General features: G+C 35.3%; 1 protein-coding gene across 2 annotated transcripts in view; it reads left to right on the top strand.

Moving 5' to 3' along the window:
- The first annotated feature begins 3,596 nt into the window (after nucleotides 1-3,596).
- The window catches only part of LOC123564343 (sphingosine kinase 2-like), a 38,503-nt gene continuing 24,848 nt past the window's right edge, over nucleotides 3,597-17,251 (top strand). The window contains exons 1-2 of one of the 2 annotated variants that reach the window (XM_053537014.1): nucleotides 3,597-4,057; nucleotides 11,191-11,226. In XM_053537014.1, the coding sequence (XP_053392989.1) occupies nucleotides 3,616-4,057; nucleotides 11,191-11,226 (478 nt within the window). In that variant the 5' untranslated portion in view covers nucleotides 3,597-3,615. The remainder of the gene's footprint in view (nucleotides 4,058-11,190; nucleotides 11,227-17,251) is intronic. The other variant, XM_045357850.2, reaches the window with a different exon arrangement.

Here is a 17,251-nt window from a genome sequence, read left to right as displayed (position 1 = left end):
CTGCCGTCCATGAACAGGCTCAGTCAGACCGATCCTGTAACATTTTCATTTTTGTAGTTTTTTTGGTGACCCGTTGAGTTTTCACTTTTTCTGTCAGTTTATTATATACAGCGTTGTTTGTGCCATGTAGCGGCCGTAATAACTCCCCCCGTACATTCAGTCTGAGTAATACTGCTTAAGCCGGTGCTAGGGGGCGTTTGCATTTTCCATTACTGCTCATGAACAGACTCAATCAAACCGAGTCTGCAATTTTCACTGTTTGCATTGTTCTCGGTGCTTCCGAGGGATCTACTTTCCAGATTTTATTTACTTAACAACAGCGGGTGTCAAGTGCTGTGTGGAGGCCGTAAAAAGTCGCCCCGACTTCATCTCAGTGTTGTTATATTTTCTGGTCCTTCGGGATCATTGATTTCAACTCATTTAGATTTGAAGATTGAATACTGCTTAATCCGGTGCTAGTGGGCGTGGGCAGTGTTGCATTTTCCATTACTGCTTATGAACAGACTCAATCAAACCGAGCCAGCAATTTTCACTGTTTGCATTGTTCTCGGTGCTTCCGAGGGATCTACTTTCCAGATTTTTTTTTTTTGTTATATTTCGATTTTCTCATATTGTTCAGGGGAGTCCGTGGCCGAGTGGTTAAGGTCGCTGTCTTCGAACCACTTGCCCCTCACCGATGTGGGTTCGAGCTTTACTCTGGGCGTTGAATTCTACATGTGAGGAGGCCATTCAGCTGGCTTACGGAAAGCCGATGGTTCTACCCAGGTGCCTGTCCGTGATGAAATAATACACGCACGGGCACCTGAAGTCTTCCTCCACCACCAAAGCTGGCAAGTCGCCATATGACCAATAAATGTGTCGGTGCAACGTTAAACCCAACAAAAACAAAATCAAAAAAGTCTCAGATTGTTCTGCATATTTATGTTATATCAGTGGTACTTGTTAGTTTTCCAGTTCGAACATTTTGGCTTGGGTGGTTCCAATACCCGTTTTCATAGCATTTGGTATTGTCTAATCACTTTATGGATGTTGTGCATGTTCTTTTTAAATTTTGTTCTTCGGCAGTTTTTGTGTTATGCATGCTCCACAGCCGCGGAACCTCTCACATAATCTCAGAATGTTTAATTCTGCCCATTTCTCGTTTCTCGTTTAGGGCAAGCACTTTATTTTAACTAGGGTTTCATGTACACCGTCCTTTGAACATCTTTGGATGTCTAAATTGTTTTGGTACTTGTAGCATGTGCACAAATGTTGAGTTCTGCTGAACCCGGTGCTAGAGTGTGTTTACGGTAGCATGCACTTCCAATGCCGTCCATGAACAGGCTCTCTAAAAACAAGGATAAATATCCAACAAAGAATGCCATGTTCCAAAAACACATCCTCCCCAAATCGCAACTCAACTCCCAGCCAAGCAAACAAAATACGTCTTTAAGACATCTAATTCGGTTGTTTTATGGTTGCGGCGTCTGTGCCCAGAAAAAGATGCGTTTTTGATGTTTTACCAATCAAATAAAGACGTTTTTAAAAGATGTTTTACAACCGTCATATTGACCTCTTTGTCTGTTTTCCTCCGTCTAAACTGCAATAGTATTTACAACATAGACTGTTTTTATAAGTTAATAATTATATTCACCAATAAGATTATATTTATAAGACTGATGTATTTGTTTCTTTATATCTATTTTAACAACATTAGATTTTTCAGATCTGTGTTGTTGTTTTTTTTTTAAATAAAATATCTAATATTTACAAAGTCGGAGAGGATATTTTAACCAGAAAATGTATGTAACATTTTAAATGCTTTCATTTATGATTTTATTAGTACTTAATCAAAACTGTTTCTACATTTGTAACTTATTTATGGGAAAATGATAAATAATTATTATGAAACACTCGAGTTTAATATGTTTCAGATGATACCATGCAGGACCAGTGGTTTAGCCGTTTGGAAGATGTTGAGAATTAGGCTATCAAATTAAGACTTACTAATTTGATTACCTATTGGATTTAGACAAAATACGATAACAAGTCTCTACCTATAAAATAAAGATCAGAAAATACATACTGATTACAAGTGTTAAATAGTAAGCAGAAAATCAATACCTAAAATACTAGTTAGTTCGTTATCCGCTGGATTATGGTTAAAAATATGATGTTTTATTTTTTCTTGTTATAAATACATCATTGTAATACACGACCAATGGGTCTTTTAAGAGACGTCATAAACACGTCTCTAAAAGACGTAAACGCACCTTTCAAAAACAACCAAAAAAGAGACGTAAAAAAGACGTCTCCAAAAAGGCGTCAATAAGGTAATTCTGCACATTCGGGTTATATTTTTTCTACGATGTAGAATTTAATTAAACCATATCATTTCAAATTTCTGAAGATATTTTAACATTTGGCAAATAAAAAACATAGGGTCGTGTGCTTAATTTTTTTTTTTGCTACACTGATTTGAAATTTTGAACCTCACACAAGTTTTCAGGGAACAGTTCTGATAAAATCTTCGCAAATAGACTTTTTTCCACAATGTAGATTTTAATGAAACTTCTCAAAGTCGTAAATAAATGAATCTAAGTGAGTCATTTGCCTTTGATGTGATGTTATCAATATGTTTTGACCAACTAAGATCTTTACTCAGTGTGACACCCAGGTATTTAGCAGCTTCTGTAGTTTTAGAGCTACATTATGGATAATAATATAATTGTATATAATAGGTTTCTCTTTCGATTTATCCTAAATACCTCACACTTATCTGGATTGAATTCCACTGACCAGTCCTTTTCTCAAGCTTCGAGGGAATGGAGATCATTCAGTCATTTTCCCAAGCTTCAAGGGAATGGAGATCATTTTGTAGGGTTTGGGAATCAAGGTGAAGGTAGTGGAACTAAAAATACAAACTTCCAAGTAGGAACTATCTATTTAGATATATGTGTAGTTAACTGCATCAAAGTACATAGACTGAAAAAAAATATCAAAATATCATTTTTTGAAAAAAAGTTATTTGAGCCGAAAAAAAAAATGATCCCGGGTAAAATATTTGAGAAAAAATGAAGACATCTCCGCTAAGACTTTATGGTAGGCTTAGGCGGCTATTGACCTAGTACCTCATGCAAATTATGCACTTTTTACCTGTATGCAGGGAAAAGGCATGCATAATTGCCACAAGGATTAGCGATCTGAATAGAAAACCCATAAATATGCGTCAAAGTATGGGAAAAATATCTAGAAATATGAGAAAATCAAAGAAATCAATTTCAGGACTGCTAGATGCATGACTATCTTATCCTGCATAGCATTTAACATAGATATAGGTTACTTTTCTATTGCACTGATATAACATGGACAGGATTAGGATTAACGAACGGTGTTCACTCAAAAATTTCACTATATAAACAGATTGTTTCCCTTGTGAAAAGAGGGCTTAGGGTAAGTCTCTACAATGTGTCTCTCCAGCAGTACAGATATGTAGTATAAAAGCGTGGAAGAGTCTAGGTGTCATCTGCAGTTGATTACATTTTACCGCATATATTTTAGTGTCCTATGATCATGAAAAATGATAATAAATCAAGTCCACCCAGTTGGTAGTCACGTGATTTGTTTTGATGACACATGATCGTAAAAATGGGAACTGTTGTTGTTGCGAACAAAACACCAAAGATGTCAAGACATGAATGTTTGTTAGAGGGGCAGTTTGAAGTGTTCCCCAATGAAAAAGTTTTATACAATGTTGAATTAACAAGAAGTGGAATAACATATTACCCAATAGATGCAGTTAAATCAAATAAAACCGTGAAATATTTACATTTTGGTGATGTGATTGGATGTAGGTGCAGAAAATCTATCGAGCAAAAACATGCAAACAAAGCCTATATTACAGTTTTTGCTTATCCACTGAAGAAAAAACTTTTTAGTGAAAAACATGTTCGATATCAACGCCATGTTACATTTGCCCGTAGTTCTGATTCAACATTTGATGGAAATAGAAAAGTGGTAGAGAAATGGAGACGAGTGATATTACATTTGTGCCAGCAGCTTCCAGTTTATAAAAAAGGTTTGTAAATAAACATTAAATCGATATTTTGATAATCAGCCTCAGTACTGATTGGAAAACCTTCACGGAAAGTAATTTTGGTCCTGTTCTGCAGAATGAATTTCCATTCTTCACATTAAAACAGGTCTAGGAATGTGGTATATTTTATTTACAGATTATTTGTATAAAAAATGTTTATACAAAATTACTGGGGAAAAGGGTGTTTTTTGCGCATGCTCACTGTCGCCACATGAAGGCCTGACATTGCTTGATCAGGAAAGACTGTTGCAGCTTTTTGGGGAAAGTTTCAATATAATACTACGAAGAAAATTTTGTAAATGACAAAGTGGTTGAATTTATCATCAGTCAACCTCCGTACAGTCCCCATTTTACAAACCCCTTCAGGGCCGCACTTCGTTTGAGTTTGCTAACTAAATATAAATTTGAATTGTGTGAAGTTTTTAGCAAATGTTAAGCTTTAGTTTGATACCAACCATTGATTACAAATTGCAGAAATAAAAAAGTTACAGGTAAAAAAACCTCATTTTCTGTTCAGGTTTATCATCAGTACCAGTAGACTATAAATTTACAGATTGTATGTTGAAAACTGATTCTCAAAAACGCAGCTTGAAATTTGTGAGTTTCAGCCTTTTTGTTGACTGAGTTTTTGGCATTTTCAGAAAAATCAGAGTCAACAGAAATTACTGAAAGTTACAATTTACCTTTATTTATGCATACCAGAAGTAAATCAATTAATTTCAAGCTGCAATTTTGAGTCTTAAGTATAATTTTAGTAGTTTTCAAACACTTGATCTGTAGATTTATAGATTAAAAAGTCTATAAATTTATAAATTATCTGCAAATTTACAGATAATTTGTAAATATACCACTTTCCTAGACCTGATAAATTGTTCATTTAAATGTTGTGGTAAGATCAAAATGTCATTCCTTAAGTGACACCAAAAGTGTGATGCAAAATGTAAAAACTAGTGTTCATGAGTTAAAGCATCTAAGTTAAAGAAAAGTTCATCCACATGTTAAACAAACAATTTCTTTTTATTTTATGTCTTTGAAAAAAAACTACAAATTTTGTCAGAATAACATGATGACTTCAGCATAACTAGTAGACGTCATGCAGTGCAGTTATCACAGTATCAATGTACACATAATGGCAAACTTGGTCATTTTCTTTCAAAAAGGTATCTGAGAAAATGAGCATTTTAATTGATAGGAAACTAATCTTGTAGGATATATATGAGGAGCAAGCCTACATAATTTTGTATGGATCATCATCCTAAAAGTTATTTATATTGTAAAGCGATGTGGCTGTAGAAGGTGACTGGGTAGGATACAAATGGTGCTTAGGTGGAAAAGAAAACAATATATAGAATTAATTAAAAATTGCACATTTACTTTGACATACACGCATGTAGTATACTTAACTAACTCAGTAACTGGACGAAAAATCTTCTGTTTTCCTGTAATAGTATAAAATTAGAATGGAAACACAAATAAAAAAGTTGGGATGATAAAATACAGTACTATAAAAACACAGGGCCTCTGTGGCAGAGTGTTTAATGCCGCTGACTTCAAACCACCAGCCCCTCACTGATGTTGATTCAAGCCTCACTTGGGGCATTGAATTTTTCATTGTGAGGTAGCCATCCAGCTTGCTTGCAGAAGGCTGGTGGTTCTACCCAAGTGCCTGCCTGTGATGAAATAATGCACGATCAAAGCTGGAAAGTCACCATATGACCTATAATTGTGTCGATGCGATGTTAAACCCAACAAACAAAAACTGATAAAACTTTTTTTAACATTGCCCTGCAAATGATTGCTAATACAAAATAGTATCTCCAGATGCTTCAGCACTGATATTTGACAAAAACACAGTTCATACTCATACATGTACATTGCAGTTCTTGTTTTAAATGTTATTTTGCTTAAAATGAAATTATAGTGGCCCAAAATCTGTTTATACAATAGTATGCATCAGTAAAAAGTTTTCATATAAACCTGAACAAAATCATGAAAGAAGTGAAGTTTTCTGAGTGGAAAATGGGGTCGTGATACTGACTGAATGCAACAAAGGGGTAGGCTTGGCTTACTTATTAATTATATTATTACAAACTTAAAATGATTAAGTTTCAAGGTAATGGTTTGTTCATATTTCGAGTTTCCATATTTTATGTATGGCATATAATGCTGTAATTAGATTGATGTAAGTAGAGTAAGTGGATCTAGTTATTAAAAATTACAATTATTTCATTTCAGATAGTTCCCTTACATTGTTCGAAGTTTATTTTTAACTTCACAGTATGTATGTTACATATATTTTTTTTTTCAGTTTTGTTTAAAACTTCTTACTGCTTGATAAGATTTGCTAATATAAGGTTAATTTAGTTGACTGACAGTTTCTAATGTATTTCTACATGTAGTTCCCTGTTCTGGAAGCTTTGAAATGTTCAATAAAAATTTTGAGAAGACATTTTTTACATAAAGAAAATTAAATTGAACAGTAGAAAGTCAGATAAATTATCTAAGTTCAACTTGGCATGTTTAATTTAATGACACTATGTGTACTTTTATGCACTGGATCATTTAAAAGAAGCAAGTAAAAAATTGATGATTTTGCTTTCTGAATGGGAAACAAATTACTACATTTAGTTACAAGTTTCCTGTAAGGAAATAAGGGGAAACCTTAAACTGATTTCCCAATCTGGACGTTTTCGTGACTGACTGGGCTCTTCTGATGCTGTTTATTCTCTGTACAAATAGCTTGCAGCAAGTTTTAAACAAAAGGTGATTTGTTTATATTATCATTATTGCAGAAGATTTAAATTTAAAGTTTTAGATTAAAAGCAAAAATACAAAAGATTTGAGAATAATGTTTAAAGCTAAAACAGCAAGAAGTTTAAGAAGAATTGCATACATATTTGCATTACAAAATGAAACACCTTGGTATTGCCATAAAGTAAAGTGTAAAATGTAGATCGTAAAATCTTTCATTGAATGTTTACTGAACTGACTCATGTTTTCAGTAAATAATCTTATTTCAAAATACATATTAAAGTATTAAGCTACATATACCATATATTTATAGACTACAGCTTTTATGTCCAGCATTTAAGTGTATGAAATATGATACAGCTGATTCTTTAACTTAAATACCTGTGATGTCCAAAGTACATTAAACCATTAAAAATATTTACATATGTAAGTACTAAGAGTTCATAAATGTTTAATAAGTTAACAGTCAGTATGAAGTATGACATAATATTATTTCAAACAAAATTGTATAGGTCATTTTACAGTACAAATAAAATATCATTACTCCACATAATTTGTTACAATATGCACTTCACCAGGTTTCAATTGTCATGTCATAAAACAGTGAAGTACTTTGGAATTTGACCTACTTAGTAAATAGCTACCATACAGTACTCTTCTTTGATAAATGATGGTGACCTAATTGTATCACCTGATCTAATGTGAATCTGACTTTTTTAGATGCAAATTAATACAGAACATAATATATTACAGGTTTTAACATAAAATTATATGCTGGTTTTTATAGTTATTTTTAGCTCATCTGATTTTTTGAAAAAAAATGATGAGTTATTGTCATCACTTGAGCGGTTGTCGGCGTCGGCGTCGGCGTCGGCGTCTGCGTCGGCGTTGCCTGGTTAAGTTTTATGTTTAGGTCAGCTTTTCTCCTAAACTATCAAAGCTATTGCTTTGAAACTTGGAATACTTGTTCACCATCATAAGCTGACCCTGTATAGCAAGAAACATAACTCCATCTTGCTTTTTGCAAGATTTATGGCCCCTTTTGTACTTAGAAAATATCAGATTTCTTGGTTAAGTTTTATGTTTAGGTCAATTTTCTCCTAAACTATCAAAGCTATTGCTTTGAAACTTGGAATCATAAGCAGACCCTGTACATCAAGAAACATAACTCCATCTTGCTTTTTGCAAGAATTATTGCCCCTTTTGGACTTAGAAAATCAGTTTTCTTGGTTAAGTTTTATGTTTAGGTCAGCTTTAATCCTAAACTATCAAAGCTATTGCTTTAAAACTTGCAACACTTGGTCACCATCATAGGCTGACCCTGTACAGCAAGAAACATAACTCCATCCTGCTTTTTGCAAGATTTATGGCCCCTTTTGGACTTAGAAAATATCAGATTTCTTGGTTAAGTTTTATGTTTAGGTAAACTTTTTCTCTTAAACTATCAAAGCTATTGCTTTGAAACTTGTAACACTTGTTCACCATCATAAGCTGACCCTGTACAGCAAGCAACATAACTCCATCCTGCTTTTTGCAATAATTATTGCCCCTTTTGGACTTAGAAAAATCATTTTCTTGGTTGAATATTATGTTTAAGTCAACTTTTCTCATAAACTATCAAAGCTATTGCTTTAAAACTTGCAACAGTTTTTCACCATCATAAGTGGACACTGTACATCAAGAAACATAACTCTATCCTGCTTTTTGCAAGAATGATGGCCCTTTTTAGACTTAGAAAATCATGGGTAGGACAATATTTCTATTATACAAAAAAAATCAGATGAGCGTCAGCACCCGCAAGGCGGTGCTCTTGTTGGTAGTTATTTTCAACAGCAAATGAAATCAAATTTTGCTGGTTGGGAGGACCTGGGAGCCTGCTTGTTGGGAGTACCTGGGTACCTGCTAGTTGAGAGTACCTGGGAGCTTTAGTTGGAATGAGAATAGCTGGGCTTGTGGTGGTTTGGAGTACCTCAGTGCCTGCTTGCTGGTTTTGAGTACCAGGGTACCTGCTGGTTCGGGTGCCTTCAGGTTGGGAGTGCCTGGGTACCTGCTGGTTGGAAGTACCTGGGAACCTGCTGGTTGGGAGTACCTGGGAACCTGCTGGTTTGGAGTACCTTACTGTACATGGGTACCAACTGGTTGGGTGTTCCTGGGAACCTACTGGTTGGGAGTACCTGGGAACCTACTGGTTGGGAGTACCTGGGTACCTGCTGGTTGGTAGTACCTGGGAGCTTTAGTTGGAATGAGAGCACCTGGGAACCTGCTGCTTGGAATGAGAGTACCTGGGTGCCAGCAGGTTGGGAGTACCTGTGTGCCTGCTGGGTGGGAGTACCTGGGTGTTTGCAGGTTGGGACTATCTGGATGCTTGCAGGTTGGGAGTACCTAGGTACCTGGGAGAACCTGGATGCATACTGGATGGGAGTACCTGGGTGCCTGCTGGTTGGACTACCTGGGTGCCTGCAGGTTGGGAGTTCCTGGGTGCCTGCTGGTTGGGAGTACATTGGTGCCTGCTGGTTGGTAGAACTTGAGTGCCTTCTGGTTTGGAGTTCATGAGTGCCTGCATGTTTGAGGTGCTGAGGTGTCTGAGATCCTGCTAGTTGGAAGTTCCTGTGTGCCTGCTTGTTGGGAGTACCTTGGTGCCTGCTGGTTGGGAGTACCTGGGTGCCTGCTGGTTGGGAGTACCTGGGTGCCTGCTGGTTGGGAGTACATTGGTGCCTGCTGGTTGGTAGAACTTGAGTGCCTTCTGGTTTGGAGTTCATGAGTGCCTGCATGTTTGGACTACCTGGGTGTCTGCTGGTTGGAACTACCTGGGTGTATTCTGGTTGTTTGGACTATCTGTGTACCTGAAAGTATCTATATGCCTGCTTGTTGGGAGTTCCTGGGTGCCTGTTGCTTGGGAGTACCTGGATACCTGCAGGTTTAGAGTTCCTAGGTCCCTGCTGGTTGCACATACTTGGGTGCCTGCTGGTTGGGAGGTCCTTGGTGCCTGCTGTTGGAGTACCTGGGTGCATACTGGTTGGGAGTACCTGGGTATCTTTGTGTACCTGGATGCATACTGGTTGGGAATATCTGGGTGTCTGGGAGTACCTGGATGCCTGTTGATTAGGAGTTTCTGGGTGCCTCCTGGTTGGGTCACTTGTTTGTATTTGTTCTGTTCTTTTACTTTTTTCTGTATTCAATTCTATAAAGAAATAAATGTAACCAAAGGTAACATTAATATATCAGTAACTCTGTTCTAGTTCCTTAAATAATTTTATGGGAAATGAATGAATACCTTCAGCCATAGGACCATTTTCCTTAGTCTGCCATTCACTGACTTAGTATACCTGTAACAAGAAATTGCAGAACTTCCCTTGCACTAATTTGAACAAGGGGAAATCAGGGAACTGTCTGAGAATTTTAAGTAGCTTGTCTATGCAAGCGGGGATTTTACTGGCACCTGTGCTCATTATAATTCATAAAACAGCTGTTTCTAAATTTCCAGTCTGTTATTCTAATTATTCCTTGTACAATAAGTTTTGTATTTGTTTTCAGGTATAAATCCAGCAGGATAACTCAAATGATAACATGTTGGATAATTATGATTTTTCCTCATTAAAACCTTTCAATACAGAAAATAATTTTGTATAACATTACAGTATGCACTTAACTTCTATCATTGACAACGTTTTTGAGTTCAACGATGCAAGAGAACCATAACAAACAGTAATATCATGCGGGAGTAGTATTTATGCTTAGCAAACAAATCCCAGATGAATAATAAACTTACATAGAAAAAAGCTTTTTCACTTATTTTTAAAAGACTAAAACTGATGAGTATCATTGTGTGACTAACATCATTTCTGATATGGTTCATTTACTATGTGAAATTTTATTGATTATTAGGTCACCTGTTTTACCATTGTAGTTACAATACATTTATTAATAGCATGTGAAAATTTAGCTTGAAAAGGTGTGAAAATGTTAAAAGCGTTGCCTTATGCCATTCAGAAGGTCCTTTGTCACTTAGAGACAGAACAGACTTGAAAAATCTGTTAAATCAATTTTAACTGCTTTGTAATCTTAAATATGATGATATTTATAGAATTAGGTTACCTCCAATACAGACATACATTGACCAAACATTTCTTTGATAACTACCACAATTTTTATTCTTTCCTGCCCACTTTTTGTATTTTGTTACTGTTGATATAACAATTATTTGCAGCTTTACTTTTTTGTTGTGCAATTTTGTTGCTGCATGCAGTATCCCAGTAAAAAGTGCAATTATTTTGTTGTATAAGTTTTGCTGCATGTATTGTCCCAGTTTTGATTTGGTATTATTGTTGTTGTATAATGTGTTTGTTGCATGTTTTATATTGTAGCTGCTGCAGCAGATCACGATGAACCCATCATGATAGGCAAGTCCTGACTGTGTAATGATATAACATTTAAACACTTTCTTATGTCCATTTTTCCCTTACATTATCTATACAACTACAGACTACTTTGTCTATCAGATAAATGTACATAAATTATATTCAAACTTCTATAATTGTTTTTTAGTCTTACTACATTTTCTCATTTACTTCTGAACTATTAATATTGGGTTATTGTTGCCAGTCCAGCTGTATAAGATACAGTTAACTTTCAACAAATGAACACCAAATGCAATATTTTCACTAATTTTGTGTGTTTGTGAAAAAGTAATCTCTGGTATTCTTGAGTGAAAGATTGTGTATTCTTTACAATATTTCTGTATCATGTCTTTTTAATGGTTTTAGTGAAATTTTACCCTCGTGCGTAACATTATCAGCTCGACTTTTTCGCCATTGTTGGTTAAAGTTTTTGATAAAGTCACTTATCTCTGTTACTATCAAAGCTATTGACTTGAAACTTAAACTATTAAAGTCTACACCAGGAGAAACAATCCCCATCATTCTGATTGAATTATAAAAGAGTTATGCCCCTTTTTAACTTAGAATTTTTTGGTTAAAGTTTTTGATAAAGTCAAATATCTCTGTTACTATCAAAGCTTAAAACAGTTATTTACTATCAAAGTCTACACCAGGAAAAACAATCCCCATAACTCAGCTTTGAATTTTGACAGAGTTATGCCCCTTTTTAACTTAAAATGTTTTTGTTAAAGTTTTATATAATTATATAATTCAGAGTCAAGCACTGAGAAAAGTCAGGTGTGCTGTCTTACAGACAGCTCTTGTAACATCAGGCACAACCCCAGGAAGTCATAATACATGTATGTTTATACTGGAAAACATTAAATAATTTTTTGAAATGCTATGAAATCAATAGAATATCATTACATTTTAAAATAAAGGTGGGAATAAGAAAATATGCATATAATAACTATATCTTTATTTAAAGGGTAAGGAATTGTTCACCGGAAGTTAATTTTATATGAAAGCCGTTGCTTAAACATTAACAAGGTTGAAAGAATTTTTAGAATTAGACCTCTGAACATTTGAAATGCAGGAGTAGGAAAATGGCTGACCACGGATGTAGTCATTTGAGTATTTATGACATAATTTACCCACAACTACATTATTAATATTCTTTTAAAGCAATAAATTTCTATAGTTTCTTGAGTTTAAGATATGTAACTCATGGCAACTTCTTTCATACTAGTTTAGAAAAGTTGAAAACATTCTTTTCAAAATTAAAGAAATACAGATTAGATGATATCCTGTTATTTACATGTATCATTTATATTCTTTCTCAGGCAAGAGTACTTCAGTACTAGTGAAATTATATTTGATAATTTTACTTTGAAATAATGAAATATATACATGTTACCCACTGATATAACCCAGTAAATGATTAAAAACATTTAACAGGCTTTCTTTAAACTGCTGGTCAGACTTTTGTATTAATTGCATGCTGGTTAAAAAGTGTGTAGTGGTCAGCTATTAACTTGCAGTCAAAAAGTCTTGCACAAACCAGAAAAAATAGTTCCTGGAAGTCTAAAATAGTCTGATGAAATCATACTTTAATTTCATTTCTCTTCCATTGTGAGGAACCCCTGGCAACAATACTCATTTATTCTTTTGTCAGAGTTTGTAATTGAATTTCAAAAGTGTCTTGGAAATTCATTGTCTTAGCATCATGAATAATTTAATTTTGCATGCAGAAAGAGTCTAGTTAGTTTTGATTACAAATCTTAATCATGTTACATGTTGTTTTTCTGTAGTTTGTTAAACTGAGTGAGAAAAATGGACTTGAAATATTAACACAGAATACAGCAGCAGAAATAAGCAGTCAGCCTTATGGTTAGATGGCTACTAACAAGGATAAAACTTTATGCTTTATAGGTGGCTCTAGTTTCACATGAATGGGCAGAATTAGTCTTATTAAATCAAAGCATTTGCCTGTCTGCCTTATTGTTTGATTGACCAAAGTGTAGACCTCATATGTGCAGGACTTGAACTATAAGGATGTGAGAGGAGTGGTTATTTGTCCAAGAACCAGTCTAAACACCATGATAAATCAGACCACAAATTGCAAGAAGGTGTTGTTTATTTATATTTTAACATTGTTACAGTGTTGTGATTAAGTGGAACTAAAGCACATGTCTGTGCTTAGTTCAGTTTCAGTAATATGATATTTTTTTTTTACTAATTTGCCCATTCAGGTGTTCAAGGTGTTTGTGACTTTGCTTTTTAGTTTGGCTATTTGATGATTAAACAGAGCTTTTGTACTTGTAACAGCATTAGTGTGGTTAAGGCAAATTTCTCATTTTCACCTTATATTCTTAACTTCTATTCCTACAGTTATCAAACCTCATATATGGATTTATCTAAGTAAGGGGCAGTCATATTTTTGTTTAAGGTCAAGGTCACTGGGGTCAGATAATATTATTGTAATAGTATAGGTTAAAGTGTTATGGCCTGCTTCTGAATTTACTGTATTTTCTTAAACTAACTTACATCTTATATATTGTTTGCATTATCTTTTATTGTAATTTATTACCCCTCATACCCCACCCTCAACCCCCAACAACCCCTAAATTCATTAATGTTTCTCTGTATTTCTGTTGCTATCACTGTTTTATGCCATTTTCACCTCTCTGTCAACAAAAACATTTGAATAGTCAGGCATGCTATTCAAAGAGCTATTGTTTTATGTATACTGTATATTCCCTAATGTCTCCCTAGTAAATGCCCAACCCCATTCCTTAATTGACGCTTTTCTAATAACTGCCCCACCCCGTATATTTCAAAAAAAAAATCTTAAGTTTATTTAGGTCATAAGTGAATACCAACACTATGGTAGTGCTGTATTTGTTTAAATTCATTCAGTGTAAGTTGGAGTTTAAACTTTTATTTACTTACAAAATATGAAGAAAAAATATTTTGTTTTAGGGCCTTAATAATTGCCCCCCTTTTGTCAGATTTAATGCCCACTGGGTGTTGATAAAGGAATATACAGTATCTTATTCACTATATCTTTTTTCTGGTTTGTTTACTAGATTTTTATTCCATCTGTAGGTAGCAAAGGATGTGCATAGTGGTTTTGTTTTGTTTAATTCTTACTGGCAAAGAAATTTTGACCATTTGGCAACATAATATGTTAATTCTTATAAAAATGCAAGTACAAAATGTACTTTTTCAAAGCATATATTGAGCAATGTCCAATTTTGCCCAAATTACAACTAGTTTCTTTCTTGCATCAGTCATAGGTACAATTTTGTTTTTACGGTCAGATTTTCAAGCCCTAGTGTTCATTAAAAGAGTTAGATTCTTATTTTTGAGAAACATTTTTATACATGTGTATTTTATATTATTGCATGTACCAAGTTTGTACTGTTATCAGAAATGAATATTTAAAGACCATATAACAGCTTTTCTATGGACTTCTTTGTCCATTTGATTAGTCTCCAATGATTTGTAAAATTAATGATTTAGATAAGATTAATGCAAAATATAGCCAAGTTAAAGTTATTTTTATGGCCTTTGTCATATAGATATCAGCCTTAACTGTCTTTTGTTTTGTTTTTTTTAACACCTGTCATAATCATTAGTTAAATCTTATGTGCCAGTATGTCCTGACTCAATACAACCCTTTATGTGCCAGTATGTCCTGACTCAATCCTCTATGTGCCAGTATGTCCTGACTCAATCCTCTATGTGCCAGTATGTCCTGACTCAGTCCTCTTTGTGCCAGTATGTCCTGACTCAGTCCTCTATGTGCCAGTATGTCCTGACACAATCCTAATCCTCTGTGTGCCAGTATGTCCTGACTGAATCCTCTGTGTGCCAGTATGTCCTGACTGAATCCTCTGTGTGCCAGTATGTCCTGACTGAATCCTCTATGTGCCAGTATGTCCTGACTCAATCCTCTATGTGCCAGTATGTCCTGACTCAATCCTCTGTGTGCCAGTATGTCCTGACTCAATCCTCTATGTGCCAGTATGTCCTGACTCAATCCTCTATGTGCCAGTATGTCCTGACTGAATCCTCTATGTGCCAGTATGTCCTGACACAATCCTAATCCTCTATGTGCCAGTATGTCCTGACTCAATCCTCTATGTGCCAGTATGTCCTGACACAATCCTAATCCTCTATGTGCCAGTATGTCCTGACTGAATCCTCTATGTGCCAGTATGTCCTGACTGAATCCTCTATGTGCCAGTATGTCCTGACTGAATCCTCTGTGTGCCAGTATGTCCTGACTGAATCCTCTATGTGCCAGTATGTCCTGACACAATCCTGATCCTCTGTGTGCCAGTATGTCCTGACTCAGTCCTCGATGTGCCAGTATGTCCTGACTTAATCCTCTATGTGCCAGTATGTCCTGACTCAATACAATCCTAATCCTCTATGTGCCAGTATGTCCTGACTGAATCCTCTATGTGCCAGTATGTCCTGACTGAATCCTCTGTGTGCCAGTATGTCCTGACTCAATCCTCTATGTGCCAGTATGTCCTGACACAATCCTAATCCTCTATGTGCCAGTATGTCCTGACTCAATCCTCGATGTGCCAGTATGTCCTGACTCAATCCTCTATGTGCCAGTATGTCCTGACTCAATACAATCCTAATCCTCTGTGTGCCAGTATGTCCTGACTCAATCCTCTATGTGCCAGTATGTCCTGACACAATCCTAATCCTCTATGTGCCAGTATGTCCTGACTCAATCCTCGATGTGCCAGTATGTCCTGACTCAATCCTCTATGTGCCAGTATGTCCTGACTCAATACAATCCTAATCCTCTATGTGCCAGTATGTCCTGACTGAATCCTCTATGTGCCAGTATGTCCTGACTCAATCCTCGATGTGCCAGTATGTCCTGACTCAATCCTCTATGTGCCAGTATGTCCTGACTCAATACAATCCTAATCCTCGATGTGCCAGTATGTCCTGACTCAATCCTCTATGTGCCAGTATGTCCTGACTCAATACAATCCTAATCCTCGATGTGCCAGTATGTCCTGACTGAATCCTCTATGTGCCAGTATGTCCTGACTCAATACAATCCTAATACGGAAGGGAGTAGTAAAGCTTAATAAATCTGTCTCCTACCACATAGATTGTTCTTCATTTGTGACATGATGTTTTGCCTTCTAAGTATTAGATTGTCCTCCCTTCCTTAAAAAGAACATGTATCTACTTTGTAGTAGGGAACTTCTTCCCAGTCAATGTTCACTCACGATGAAGTTTTCCACAGACTAAATTTTCACCAACATTTCAGTGTATTTATAAGTTACTGAATGTGGTGCCCTCTTGTGTCTGCAAATGACTCCACTCCCTTGTTACCACTCACTGAGTAAGTGTCTATACTAGTCCAACAAATTTGATGTGATCCTATGAAATATTGAGATAATTTTTTTATATGGGCAATATCTCCACTCGTTTAGATTGCCCTGCCACAAATATAAAACACTCTAAATGTTGAATTATTTTGACTAGTGTCTATATTTGTATACATTTTACATTGCTAATGATTTGACTATTGAAACTCATTTTGAATGTCAATCATGGTTCAGAACAAAAAACAAATATATTTACAGTATGGGTATAAATGTTGATTATTGTTGTACTGTTCAACAAATGGTGTTTGATAATTAAGGGGAGCTAACCAGGTAATTTTCAATATTGATAGTTACATGCTATATATACTGTTTGTAAAGAGCATAGAGAATATAACATTAATTGTTTGTTGTATTTGCTGTATGAGTGATACTTTTCAATTCACAGGTGATTGTGTGTTGCACTATTAACAGCTTTATGATTATATACAATGTGTGTGTACTCCTGAATTAGTTAGTTATTCTGTAACCATGCTCTGATCTTGTATGTATGCTATATGATGCTCAGAATACAGTTTGTTGACAATGTAAGATTATAGATTGATATAGAAGCCTAAAATATGTGTGCACTTGAACGCCTTCTGTATTGTTCCATGTGCAGAACAGAACATACATTATAC

The sequence above is a fragment of the Mercenaria mercenaria genome, chromosome 2 (assembly GCF_021730395.1).
Source record: "Mercenaria mercenaria strain notata chromosome 2, MADL_Memer_1, whole genome shotgun sequence".
Classification (NCBI taxonomy): Eukaryota; Metazoa; Mollusca; class Bivalvia; order Venerida; family Veneridae; genus Mercenaria; species Mercenaria mercenaria.
This window is presented reverse-complemented; position numbering and strand designations above follow the sequence as displayed.